The 13,768-nt window shown below is 62.4% G+C and overlaps 1 protein-coding gene across 2 annotated transcripts; it reads right to left on the bottom strand.

Moving 5' to 3' along the window:
* Window positions 1–4,159: 4,159 nt before the first annotated feature.
* METRN (meteorin, glial cell differentiation regulator) lies at window positions 4,160–13,622 on the bottom strand. Of its 2 annotated transcripts, XM_071444500.1 has the most exons (5): window positions 12,198–13,622; window positions 11,989–12,083; window positions 5,862–6,283; window positions 5,686–5,745; window positions 4,160–5,232 (listed from the first exon to the last, which is right to left on the bottom strand). In XM_071444500.1, exons 1-5 carry the CDS (start codon window positions 12,228–12,230, stop codon window positions 4,916–4,918), a joined length of 927 nt encoding a protein of 308 aa, XP_071300601.1. In that variant the 5' UTR covers window positions 12,231–13,622; the 3' UTR covers window positions 4,160–4,915. The 2 variants fall into 2 exon arrangements, with proteins under 2 accessions (XP_071300601.1, XP_071300600.1); XM_071444499.1 differs by having other exon boundaries at window positions 7,246–13,622.
* Window positions 13,623–13,768: the final 146 nt, after the last annotated feature.

The following is a 13,768-nucleotide window of genomic DNA, read 5'->3' as shown; positions in this document are numbered from 1 at the left end:
AAAACGCCAATCACTTGTTTTTAAAATTTTAAAAGTTTAATAGTAATAAAATGGTTATAAAAAGAGTAATACAATTAGAGTAATAACAATTTGGACAACTTGAATTAGGACAATATGAGATAACAAATACAAAGAGTTACAGATGTCCGGGTACCTTTTTCTGGGCAGCACGATTAGGATTAACCCTTAAAAGCAACAGCCTGTTGCATAGTCATACACCTCATACATGATGCATAAATTCCATTCAAACACAGGATTCTGTCTGGTCATCATCAACTTCTTCCTCTCAATCCTAAAGCGCCTTCCAGGCGGGAAGAAGTTCGTTTCTTCTAATAAGAGAGCAATAAATTCTTTTTCTCTGAAAGATTCAGGTGTCCTGTGGCTGCTATCTTGCTGCGAGTCCTTTTTTTAAAAAAAGTATCCTACATAGCACAGTTTGTATTTTAACAATTTTTATAACCTAAAACTATATTTACCACAGTGCTTAAGATAATTAATACAGCATTACTTTCTAACACAACACACATAATATTCATTTGAATATTTACAAAAAGCCAATCATAAAATACACGCATTTTTCACACTGGGGGTGCCCGCTCCCCTCCTGCCCTGCCCCGGGGTGCCCGCAGCATCTCGGAGCGCCGGGACGAGCAGGTGGCCGTGCGAGGGGACCGGGTGCGATGTGTCACTGGAGCCAAAGAGCTTTTAATCCTCCTCTTTCCAGGGCAGCTTCCCCCGCCGGGGCCGCGGCGGCTGCAAAGCAGCCCCGAGCGCCAGGAATTTGTCGCTATGTGCTGGGAACGCCGCTTCCCAGCAGCTGTCGGCAGCCGGACGCGGGTGAGGGGCCGAGGGGGCCCCGCTGCGGGCCGGGGTCGGCTCCAGGCCCCGCATCCCTCCCTGGCTTTGTCCGGGTCACAGGATGGGGCTGGAAGCAGAGCTGATGCCAGGATTTGGGGTGCAGCACTCGGGGGGTGTCCTCAGAGTGATCGGGGTTTTGCTTCTCCTCTTGCCGAGGGCTGTGGGGTGGAGCTTCCTCCGGCCCCAAGGTGCTCATCCTGACCCTCTGGGGCATCCTGGACCCCACGGGCTTCATCCTGAGTTTTAAACTCCAGAAGAATCATCCTGACCCTATGGGGTAACCCTGAGCCCCAGGAGTTTTATCCTGAGTTTATAGGGCTTCCCCTGGTCCCAGGGGCATCATCCAACCCTATAGGGCATCCTCAAACCCTGGGACCTCACCCTGACCCTGTAGGGCATCCCTGAACCCCAGGGACCTTATCCTGACCCTGTTGGGGATCCCTGAACCCCGGGGACATCACCCTGACCCTGTTGGGGATCCCTGAACCCCAGGGACCTTATCCTGACCCTACTGGGGATTCCTGATTCCCGGGGACATCAGCCTGACCCTGTAGGGCATCCCTGAACCCCAGGGATGTTATCCTGACCCTATTGGGGATCCCCTGATCTCAGAGGCACCCCCGAGCTCTGGGGTGCTGCCGGCAGGCTGGGCAGGCTGCCCGGGGGTCCCCGGGGGTCCCCACTCGGTGCTGGGGGCCGCAGGGAGGGCTGAGCCGCCTTTGTGGCTCCCTTTGTGGCTCCCTTTGCGATTCACACGTTCGGGCTTTCATCCGGCAGCCGGGAGGGAGGAGGGCGAAGGGAGCAGGAGAGGGGGGAGAAGGGCTGGAGGGGGGAAATGGCGGGAAACGGCGACTGCCTTTGTGTGACAGGGATGGGGACAGGGACGGGGACAGGCGGCAGCGCCACCGCTCCGGGCTTTGCCATCGCGATGTGAATGTGTGAATGCCCACCCACGGCGCGACCGAAGGGCTGCACAACCCCCAGAAGGTTCTGGATCTGCGCTGTGGGTCCACAATGGGGCTGATCCCACGGAATGAGGAGCCCCAGGCACATCCCTGGGCACAGAGGGAGCTGCTCTGGGGCGCTGCTCTCCAAGGCTGCCCCAAAGCCCACCCCGTGTGGGGCAGGCTGGTGAGTGGGGGGGCTTTTGGAGCACTTCTGGCTGCATTGTCCCCATGGGGCCACCTGCCCTGTCCTGCCAGGGTGCTGCCACTGCCCTCAGCGTGGTCACCCCTCACCGTGGTCACCCCTCCTGACCCCCCCAGCTCCACTCAGTGTCCCCACCCCTCACCCTGCTGCCTCCCACAGCATTTTCCATCCTGTGGAGGAAATATTCCCCGGGATGGAGTTTGTCTCATTGTGTTTTCACCCTTCATGGCCTTGCTCCGTGCCAAGAGGCCGGGCAGGAATTTTGGCTGGGCCAGGGCTGGGCTCTGCTTTCGGGGAAATGCTGGGCTGGAGATCCCAGAGCTGTGGGATTCCAGCTGGCTCCCTGGAGCCCCAGGGAAGGGCTGTTAGCCCCAGCTCACAGAGGGGAAACTGAGGCACGGTTATCCCTGGGGTGCTCCCACAGGAAGCCTCGGTGGCCTGGCCGGGGCCCGGCGCCGTGCGGTGACAGCCGCGGGAAACGACCCAACCTGACAGGGGCCAGAGGGCACCAAAACCAGCCCAAAAACCTCTGGGCCAGCAAACGAGCGTTGTCACAGCCCTTTCCGCAGCAGCACACCGAGCTGCTCTGGCCAAACAAACAGATGGGAAGAAAAACAAGAGGTTTTGCTGCCGGGCAGAAAAGCGCCGGATGCCTCTGGCGTTAAATGCCGGCATTTAGCCGGGAGGAATGTGGGGTCGGAGCAGCCGTGATTTACCCCCGCGCATACAGAGGATGCCGTGGGCAGCACAATTCCCTCTGCACCTCATTTATTGCTTTTCCAGCTTCATTTTTCCTCCTCCGCTGGGTTTCCCACTCCTTCCCCCTTCCCCCTGCCTCGCTTGGCTCCTGCTCGCTGCCAAAATCCAGGGGGATGCTGGCATCCTCCAGTGCCCAGCATGGAGATTCAGCCTCCCCAGGGCCAGATCCAGCCCTCAGAGCCCAGCCCGGCCCCAAAATGGGGCAGTAAAAAGGATAAAATCCAAATATCCAAGTAGAAAATTGGCAGTAAAGCATAAAGTAAGCAGCAAACTCTCCTCAAGGGAAAACATGTGTTGTATATCAAACCCACCAGGATCTTATCACAGCCAGATCATTCTATACACACACACATATAGATATTTATATTTAATTATGCTCCAAAGCCCACAGCATTCTTTGGAAACTTTTTTTTTGGCAAGGAAAAGCACATTGTGGTCAGCAGAGGCACCGAACACTCAGCAGCAGCTCATCCTGGCTGGTGATATTTGAAAAAGTGTAATTGAAACAAAATTGGAAAGGTGTTAAGTACAAGCAGACATGGCAGGAGCTTTGCTTGAGAGGTTTGGGGGACTCGAGGGGTTTGGGGGGGCTCAGGGGCTGAGATTTCCTGCGCTGAGCCCTGTGGCATCACTGGTGGGGAGGAAAGGTCCCTGCCTGGGGGTGCTGTGCCCCATTCCCATGTCCCATGTCTAGGGGGGTTCCAGTGCCCCATTCCCACCTGGGTGCCCCATGTCCCATACCTAGGGGGGTTCCAGTGCCCCATTCCCACCTGGGTGCCCCATGTCCCATCCCTGTCTGGGAGGTTCCTGTGCCCCATCCCCAGCTGAGGTTTCCTGACTGGGGATTCTGTGTCCCTTCCCTGACCGGGGGTTCTGTTCCCCATCCCCGTGCAGGATTCCCACGTCCCATCCCTGCCCGGAGGTCCCGTCCCCCTCGGCATTCCCAGGGGGGCAGAGCCGGTGCTGGGGCCGCGGGGGCAGCGGCGGGGCGGGAGCGGGCAGGGCAGGGCTGGGATGCTGCCGCGGCACAATCGGGCACAATGAGGCACAATGAGGCCTTGTGGCCGCTGGCTCTGACGAGAATCAGTGCTGACAGCGGCTCCACCAGCAGGGTCACCCACCCAGCACGGGGCCACCCGCCCCTGGTCCCCACACCCAGGGATACCCGGGGAAAGGGACCCCAAAGTGCCCCATGCTGGGGATTTCTGGGGTGCAGAATGTGCAAACAGCAATAAATCTCTCCATAGAGAGACATGTCCGAGTATCAGGGCTGTTTCCAGCCCCGTGGGAGGCAGGGTCACAGCTGGAGCTGGCACAGAGGGGAGCAGGTGGCACACAGTGCAGTGCCTGTCTGAACATCCTGCTCAGCTTGCTAAAAACAGGAGCCACACGCTACAAATACAGCTTAGTTTATAAAAAAGAAGTCACAAATTTGGTATCGTTATAACTTTAGTGCACATACGATGCCCCCCACCCCCACGGTCCAAAGTTCCCCGCGGCTGGCACGGCCTGCCCTGCTCACCCAGGGCTGCCAGGGACGGGTGGCACTGTCACCTCTCCCTGCTCCCGTGGCACCTTCCTGTGTCAGTGCTTTGGTCCTGCCCTGACCGTGCCAAGGACACCTCTGCTCCCCGCACCAGCCTTCCTCCCACCTCACCGCTGCCCTCGCTCCCTTCAGCTTCTCTCCTCTTCCTTGGCATCCGCCCCGCAGCTCCTGCCCGTGCCAGGGCCAGGCTCACCGCTGCCTGCTGCCCCTTCCACCCCCAACCTTACAGATCCATCTCCTGGCCCTTCCACTCCCTTCTGTGCCTACCGTGTCCCTGGACCGGCCACCACGGCCACCCACCCCGAGCCCTGCCGGGGTCTGGGGGTCCGGCCAGACCCACTGTGCCCACAGCACCCCTGAGCATGCAGCACCCCGCTCCCCATTCTGCTGCACCCCTCACCCAGGCAGCTCCCTGGGCACCCTGGGAAAATCCCTTCCCTTCCAGCAGGATTTCCCCAAACCCCCCAGCCTGCCGGCGGGTGCTGCCCCAGCCCAGCTCCGTGGCCAGGCCCGTGTGCCAGACTCTCTCCAGGCACCGTCCCCGTGTCCCCGGGATGCTCTCGGTGAGGCAGGACCGTGGTCCCCCGGCGCTCCCGGAGCCACTCAGTCCACGGGGAACTCGCAGGGGTTCTGGTGCGTGCGCTGGGCCCCCCGGTAGATGCGCTGGAAGTCCCGGTAGCGGGGAGCGCAGCTCAGCCAGGCCTCCCTGAAGTGCAGCCAGCCCGTGAACAGGAAGGTGCCGGGGCCCGGGCGGACCCCGCAGCGCAGGGGGGTGCGGATGCTGCCCACGGGCCGCCCCGCCCGCCCGCCCGCCTGGAACAGCGGGAATTTCTGCCGGTGGATGCGCGTGGCGCTCACCCCGATGATGGATTCCTGCAGCTCGGCGTCGTTGGAGACGCTCTGGATGCTGCCGCGGATGACTGTGGGGGGAAGGCGGGAGGGTGTCAGCATGGCCCTGTCCCTGTCCCCACTGCCATCCACATCCCCCTCCTTGTCCCCATCCCTGTCTCCATCCCCATCTCCATCATTGTCCCCATGCACATTCCCATCCTCCTCCCAATCCCAGTCCCTGTCTCCACCTGCATTCTCATTCCCATCCTTATCCCCCTCTCCATTCTTTTCTCATTCCTATTCCCACTTCTGTTCCCATCCCCATCTCCATCCCAGTCCCCATCTTCATCTCCATCTCCATTTCCATCCTGATCTGCAATCCTGTTCCCATTCTCATTCCCATCCCCATTCCTATCGCCATTCCCAGCTCCATCCCCATCCCCAGCAGCACTCTGCACAGCCCATCCCATCCCATCCCATCCCATCCCATCCCATCCCAGTGCCCCTTTGGGGTCCATGCCCCTCCCAGGCCCCTCACTCACCAAAGTCACTAGTGCAAATGGCCATCAGGATCTCGGTGTCATTGCACGGCCGGCACGCACCTGCGAGGCCAAGCACAGCCTGTCACCCCCCGGGGGACAACACCCGATCCAGCCCCTCCCCACCCGTGCGGGCACCCGGCAGGGCCAGGGAAACTGAGGCAGGGCGAGGCGCTCACCTTCGTTGCCGAGGCTGGCGGTGGGCAGCGCGGGCCGGGCCAGCCAATCCCCCCGCAGCTCGTAGCGGAAGGCGGCGATGCGGCGGCTGATGTCGGGCTGCGGGGTGGCCTGCAGGAACAGAGCCACCTTCTCCTGGGGCAGCCAGCTGAAGCAGCGGGCGTGGGGCCGGGGGGCCTCTGGCAGCAGCAGCTCCAGCCCCCCCTCCCTCTCCAGGTAGAGCTGAGCCCCCCGGAAGGTGCCGCTGGGTTTGATGCAGGCGGTGACGCGCGGGGGGCTCCTGCCCTTGACGGCGGCGCTGGTGGGGGGCAGGCGGGGGGCCAGGCGGAGGCGGAGGGCCCCCGTGGGGTACAGCCACTCCAGCGAGCCCTCGGCACAGTGCAGGGACAGCTGCTCCACGCTGCCAGCCTCCTGTGACAGCCCGCTGTGGGCACAGCACCTCGTCAGTGACAGGGACCCCCCGGCCCGTGTCCCCCCGCACAGCAGCACCCCGCACTCCCAAGCAGCCCCTCCACAGAGATGTGCAGGACGGCCACAGGCAGAAACAGCACCAAACCCTCGATGACGTGGGCTTGGGGTTCAGCCACATCATTTTGGGGTGCCTGTGTCCCAGCACCTTTTGAAAGGAGCTAAGGGGCGGAGGGGGGCAGCAGCACAGCGCCGTTCACACGCAGTGTGGGCTCCCAAACCACCCCCGGAGTGGCCACAGCCTCGGGGTCACCTGTTCCCACTTTGGGGATCCCCAGGGGATGCTGGGGTCCCGCTCCCGCACACGATGCCCTGGATCCGCTTCTCTCCCGCGGCACAGGGGGGGACGGGACGGGCCTGGATGCCGGCCTGGGGGGAGCGGGGACTCTCGGGGGCTGCTTTGTCCCTGACAGGACGCTGGTGGCTGCGTGGCCCCCATGTCCCCCCAGGCCCCCCGCGTTGGGTAGCCCCTCTGGCGGGCCCCGGCTCTTTGTTCCGAGTCCGGCGCCTTCGGGCGATGCTCAGGGCCCTTGCCGGGGGCCGGGGGTCCCGCCGGCCACGGGGATAGGATTCACGGGTGGGGGGCTCGGGGAGGGCGTCCCGGAGAGGCGCGGAGCCCCGCAGGGGGACCAGCATCCCTTAAAGCGGCGGGGAACCGCACCCAGGGCTGAGGAAACTGAGGCAGGCGCAGATTCCCAGCATCCCATCCGTACCCTCCCCACGGATGCGGGAGGGGTTCAACCTTGAGATGGAGATTGGGGGGCGGGGAGAGCAGACTCCCCATCCCCCACGAACCTGCCTGATCCGGGGACCCGCGTGTGCCACCCCCGCCCGCCCCGGGCCGCTGCTCCCGGTGCGGGGTTCCCGGTGTGGTGCTCCCGGTGCGGGGTTCCCGGTGCCGGTGTTCCCGGCGCCTACCTGCCCCTCCAGCTGCACTGGTCCGCGGCACCGCCGCCGATGGCCGCCCCCAGCCCGGCCAGGCACAGCGCCCGCAGCGCCCACATGGCCGCGCCTGCGGCGGCCCCGGGCGCCCGGCCCGGCCCGGCCCTGCCCGCAGCGCTGCCCGCACCGGGGCCGGGGCCGCGGGGACGGGGGAGCGCGGCCGCCACCCCGCGTCGCGCCCCGAACTTTCCGCCAATGGCGGCGCAGGGGCGGGCACGGGAGCCGCCCCCGAGGCCCCCTCCCCACCGCCGGGGGCACCGGCATCCACCGCAGTGGCATCCCCGGAGCCCCCCGGGGCCTCTTCGCATGGGGGACACCGGGAGGGGACACGGCTGAGGCAGGGGACAGGAGCCGGGGCAGGGCTGGGGTACCTCAGGGTCAGATCCACCCCCGGAGGGGAACCCTGAATTCTGTAGGCCCATGGCTGTGACAGCCACGGCTACAGCAGCCCGGGCTGAGAATACCCCGGCTGTGCACAGCCCAACTGTAAACACCCAAACTGTGCACATCCCAAACTGTGCACATCCAAACTGTGCACACCCCAAACTGTGCACACCCCAAACTGTGCACACCCCAAACTGTGCACATCCCAAACTGTGCACATCCAAACTGTGCACACCCCAAACTGTGCACACCCACACTGTGCACACCCAAACTGTGCACACCCAAACTCTGCACATCCCAAACTCTGCACAGTCCAGTCCAGGCACACCCCAAACTGTGCACACCCCCAGAACCTCCTTATAACCTCCCCCCATCACCAGCAGCGTCCCCCTCCCCACGGAGGCATTTTCTGACCGGGGGAGCCCAGGCACGTGGCACCGGGCCTGACACGGGGGTCAGGCACATCCGAACCCCGAATTCTCCCCCTCCAAACCTGGGGATTTCTTTCCACCCCCTCCTTTCCAGCCGCTATTGTGCCACCACTACAGACCACACCATTAATTAAGTTTCCATCCAGTGACAGCCCGCCAAAATGTTTGAAATAAACACGGAACAATTGGGATGGGATGATACAGGCCGGGAACAAAGTCCCCGGCCAGAGGGTGGAGCGGAATGGAAATGAGGGATTGTAAATTGGGATGGTGGGAAGAAAGAGGGGAAGGGGGGAAGGGGAGGGGGAGGCAGGCGGGGAGAGGAGGATTCACAGCCCTCCGGCCATGAAATGATGCTGAAAGAAGTCATGCTGCTGGAATCCGTGGAAAATGAGGGGCCGGAGGGGCAGTGGGTTAAGGTGGAGCGGGTCGGGATGTGGGGGTGTCGGGGGGCTGGGCTGGGGGTCGGGTGGGCGGCTCTCTACCCGCTGGCCCCCGTGCTGAGCCCACCAGCTGCCATCAGGGCCTTGCCGGGGTGGCTGGGTCGAGGGTCTGGCTGTGTCCCGGAGGTCACAGAGACCCCAGCATGGCAGGGACGCGGTCCCAGAGCCGGTCCGGTGACACGGAGAGGGAGTGGAACCGGCCGGACTCGGAGCTGGGCAGGCAGGGACCCCACCAATGGCTCTGGCCAGGTGCCAGGGGCAGGGTGACACCAGGGGCACTGGTGTCCCCACCAAGGACCTCTCCGCACTGAGACTGACCCCCGCGGTGCTCAGCACCCTGCGGGATGTTCCCTTGAGATGCAGGGAGGTGGCACACGGTGCCACCGTCCCCGCAGGCACATGGCAGTGTCCGCCCTAATGCCAGTGCCCCGGGGTGAGGCTGCGCCCCTGGCCCCCTCCACAGCCCCCGACCCACCTTAACTGGGTGTTACTGGAGAAAGGCCGGCAGCAGCTGCTCCAGCAGCCCGGGTGGAGCAGGGTACGGGGCACCCCCGCGGTCGGGGCACGGCCATCGGGGGGTCCCGGAGCCCCCTCGGAGCAGCCACCGCAGCTGGGGCTGAGCCGGGGCGGGCGCGGCTCCCGCAGCACCCGCAATGGTCTCAGCCCTGCGGGGAGCCCGTGGGGTGGCACCGCCGGGCACACAGCGAGCAGCCAGCAGTGCCCGCAGCTCGCTCTGGTGGCCCCCGTGTCCCCTGGCCACCTCTCCTTGTCCCCGTGCACTGGCGAGGAGGGAGGGTCCGAGCTCCCCGAAGCCGCCGGGCCCTGCCGCGTGTCCGCTCTGCCCCGGGGCCGCTCCGGGATGCTCGGGCTCGCAGTGCCCTCTGGTGACCGCGGGCACGGCCGCTCGGGGACCCGCTGAGGGCTCGGGTGGGACTGGGGAGCGGAACTTCAGCTCATCCCCCAGGACTTCCGAGGAGCGGCCGGTGCCAGCCCTGCCCTGGGCAGGGACATCTCGCACCGGGCAGGGCTGCTCCAGCCCCCGGGGCGCCCACAGCTCCTCCAGCTCCTCAGCGCCTCCCCCACAGCGCGATTCCTCCTTTTATCCCATCTAAACACACCCTCCTCCAGCTGAAAACTGCTTCCGCTTTGTTGGGGAAGATGAAACAGGAAAGCCTCATAAATATGATGGCAAAAGATTTTGAGAATATAGAAACTATAAGCGAGATTGAAATGAAAGCAAGCTTTGAGATACCTGAGTTACTGAACAACTGGAAAACAATGGCATGGCCAGCTGAAGGTGATCCCCTTTTGAGGAAACAACACCCTCTGCTTGCAGACAGCTCCAAGGCTCAGAGCAGACTCTACAGCTTGGCAGAAGGGGTCCAAAGAGGAGTTTATAGGGTTTAAAATGTAACACAGTATGGTAATGTAATGATTCTTATAGGCTGTATGGAAATGCTATAGGATTTGTATATTGTATTAGATTGGTTAGTGAGAATTGGAATATTCAACACAGAAGAAGATTTATTGTATTGGAACGGGAACCTCGCTCTCTTACCCTCTTACCCTCTCATCCTCTCTTCCCCTCTCTTCTCTCAGGCCTGCTCTGAGCTGTGGCTGGCAGCTCCCAGCAGGGCCCTGCCCCCAGGCCCTTTGCAATGAACCCCAAGTTCCTGACCTGGCTGCAGAGATCTCTGTGCCCATCCATCTCGACCATCCTACCCCCCGACACTCCTACACCCTTCTGCCTCTACAGTTCCTGGCCAAAGCCTCTCTGCCATCCTCCCAATGTCCCTTAGGTATCCCCAGGATGCCAGAAGGTTTCCTCCAGGCTGGATGGCCCCAGCTGTCCCAGCCTTTCCCCACTTGCAGCTCCCTGAGTGGTTCCATGTCCCCTCCGGATCCGCTGGGACTCATCCAGGATTGCTCTGTCCCTGACCCATCTGCCACTCACAGAGCACTCCTGCAGGAGCTTCCCTTGGGTTTTGGTGACCCTGTCTCTTCCTGATGGGTCACCCCAAAGTTTTTCTTTGCTGGGCAGCTCCCTCTGCCACTCCTGGAGTTTCTGGCAGGTCCCCAGGACCTCCACGCTGCCCCCAAAATGTCCTTGTGGGGTGGCTCTGGGCACCCTCCCCACTGTGCCATGGGTGGGGATGGCACGGGCAGGGAGGCTCCAGGATGGGCTGTGCCCAAAAAAACCCTCCTGGAAAGGCAAAGGGACATTTGGGGCAGCTGGGGCCCTGGAGGATGTTCAGGGGCCGGGGGTCCCCAGGCTGTCCCCATGCAGGTCCCCATGCAGGTCCCCATCCCCCCGGGCTGCGTGCGGAGCTCTCTGAGCACCCGAAGGAGCTGTGCCTGTGGGAGGCACCCACCTTGTCTTGAAAAAATAGCTCAGGAGCCTCAGCTCAGCTCTCAGCCCATCCCTGGGGACGTGCAGGGACAACCTGAGCTCCTCTGCATGGCACCCAGCCAGCTCTGTCCCCTCTCAGTGTCCCCTCTCACTCAGACCCCCAGGATGGTTTCCCCAAGAGTGGGAATGTGGCCTGGGAGGGCTTGGGGAGCTCAGGGATTCTGTCAGGAGGGGTGAGGGTCCTCAGGGCAGGGCAGGGGTCCCCAGCGGCAAGGTGGGGATCCCCAAAGCAAAGATGGGCTCCACATGTCAAAGTAGGGGTCCCTGTGGAAAAGAGGGGATCCCACGGCCAGGCGGGGGTTCCATGGCAAGGTGGGGATCCCATGGCAAGGTGGGGTCACACCAGTAAGGTGGGGTCCCATGGCCAGGTGGGGTCCACACTGGTGAGAGAAGGTTTCCATGAAAGGATGAGGCTCCCAGAAGCTGGAGGAGAGACCTCATGGCTGGTTGAGAGTCCCCACAATAAGATGAGGGTGCCCAGAGTGAGAAGAGGGTCCAATGGTCCCTGCAGCAGTGTGGCCACCCCCATCTCTCTGTAGGGGCCCCCACAGAAACCTGAAAGCCTCCACGTCCTCACCCACCCTCACCCACACGTGGCCTGCATGGGGGGAAGCCGAGGGGGAATCAGATCCTCGGCAGGGAAGAGCCCTGAGCGCTGTGGGGTCAGCACAGGAGGGGCTGAGCCGGGGGTGACCCCAGGCTGGACAGACCCCCCTGCTCCCCCCCCCGTGCATCCTGCGGGCAGCGAATGGCGCTGCCTATTGATTCGCAACCCGGGCTAAAAATAACTTTCAACTCTTCATCCCGAGCTGTGAAAAATCCCCCATTGCTAGGCGACGGGTTACCGGGAGACAGCGGCGCTAGGCGACGGCGGTTGCTGCGGCGACGGCCCCGGCGCACTGCGGTCCAGCCCGGCCCCGCTGCTCCCGCTGCACCGGGAGGGCTCGGCCAGGGCTCCCGGCGCCCTGGGGACACGCGGGGAGCGAGCTCCAGCATCACCGGGGCGCTGCAGGGGCTGCAGGGGAGCAGGGGGCTGCGGGAGCCGGGTCACCTGGATCTCGGCTGCTGGCCTGGCCTGAGCGTGGGGACACCGGGCACCAGCACTGGGACAGGGAGCAGGGGGCTCAGGAGGCTTGTGATGGTGACCTGTTGTTGGGGAAGATGAAACAGGAAAGCCTTATAAATAGGATGGTCTGGCAAAAGATTTTGAAAATATGGAAACTATAAGTGAGATTGAAATGAAAGCAAGCTTTGAGATACCTCAGTTACTGAACAACTGGAAAACAATGGCATGGCCAGCTGAAGGTGATCCCCTTTTGATGGAACAACACCCTCTGCTTGCAGACAGCTCCAAGGGTCAGAGCAGACCCTGCAGCTTGGCAGAAGGGGCCCAAAGAGGAGTTTATAGGGTTTAAAATGTAACACAGTGTGGTAATGTAATGATTCTTATAGGCTGCATGGAAATGCTATAGGATTTGTATCTTGTACTAGATTGGTTAGTGAGAATTAGAATATTCAACACAGAAGAAGATTTATTGTATTGTAATGGGAACCTCGCTCTCTTACCCTCTCATCCTCTCTCCCCCTCTCCTCTCTCAGGCCTGCTCTGAGCTGTGGCTGGCAGCTCCCAGCAGGGCCCTGCCCCCAGGCCCTTTGCAATGAACCCCAAGTTCCTGACCTGGCTGCAGAGATCTCTGTGTCTGTCCCAACCCTCCTACCCCTGTCACTCCTACAGCCTGTGGCTGCAGGGAGAGCTGGGGTGAGCAGCACCCCACATCAGGCACCGAGGTGTGGGTACCCCCTGGTGGCACCCCAGCTGTGTCCCCTTCCCCAGGGACACACACACATACATACATGTGGAGTCTCCTCTTGCCAAGGGACGACTCCTGCTGAAGGAGTTTTCAGCCTTTTTGGCATGAAAATGTCCGCAGGACATGGGGCCACAACAATTTGTCCCCTCTGAGTCCTGGAGGTGGCAGGGGTTAGTGACAACGGGCCTGTGCCAGGAGCAAGGGGACATCAGGGACCATCCAGGGCCCCAGTGGCTCCCATTACCTGCCAGCCCTGGTGGCACTTGGCCTGCTCTGGGTGCAGTGTCCCCAAGGGCTGCACCACAGCCTTGCTCCCAGGCTGCTGCAGGTCCCAATTCCCCTGGAACAGCTCCTTGGGGACCACGGGGAGCAGGGCACTGCTGGGGGCACCAGGGACTGTGGGGAGAAGGACCTGCAGCTCCTCAGGGGATGGGGAAACACGAGGCACCAGCTTGAGGCCATGGATGCACACACCCCTGCAGGCACCGTCCCCTCCAGCCTTTGTCACCCACTGGGCAGGGTGTGCTGAGGGTGCGAGTGTGAGTGTGAGTCTGTGCACTGTCTCCTCCCCCAAGCCCCCTCCCAGCTGCAGGGTGAAACCCAACCTGCCTTATAAATAATGGAAGCAGGAGGCAGTGCCGGCTGCAGGCGGCTCCCTCCGCCTCCCCAGGGCCCACGGGGCTGGACCTGCTGCTCACGGGGCCGTGCCTGGGCAAGGCACCGGGGCCAGGGCCAAATGTGCCTGCTGAGCAGCTCCCTCCAGTCCGGGGAGCAGGGTGGAGCTGGGGCCAGGCTGGGGGTGCTGGGACACGGGGGACAGCAGTGGGACACTCCCAGCAGGTGTCAGTGCCAGAGGTGGCTTGGGCAGGTGATTCCCCCAGGATGTGGGCACAGCAGCCTGGCCTGGCCTGGGTGATCCCCCCAGGATGTGGGCACAGCAGCCTGGCATGGCCTGGGTGATCCCCCCAGGATGTGGGCACAGCAGCCTGGCCTGGGTGCCTGCTGCCCCTGGGGGTCCTG

This window comes from Agelaius tricolor, unplaced genomic scaffold (assembly GCF_023055355.1).
Source record: "Agelaius tricolor isolate 1412-34295 unplaced genomic scaffold, bAgeTri1.0.p SCAF_19, whole genome shotgun sequence".
NCBI lineage: Eukaryota > Metazoa > Chordata > Aves > Passeriformes > Icteridae > Agelaius > Agelaius tricolor.
The sequence above is the reverse complement of the archived record's forward strand: the minus strand, read 5'-3'. Positions and strand labels throughout refer to the sequence as shown.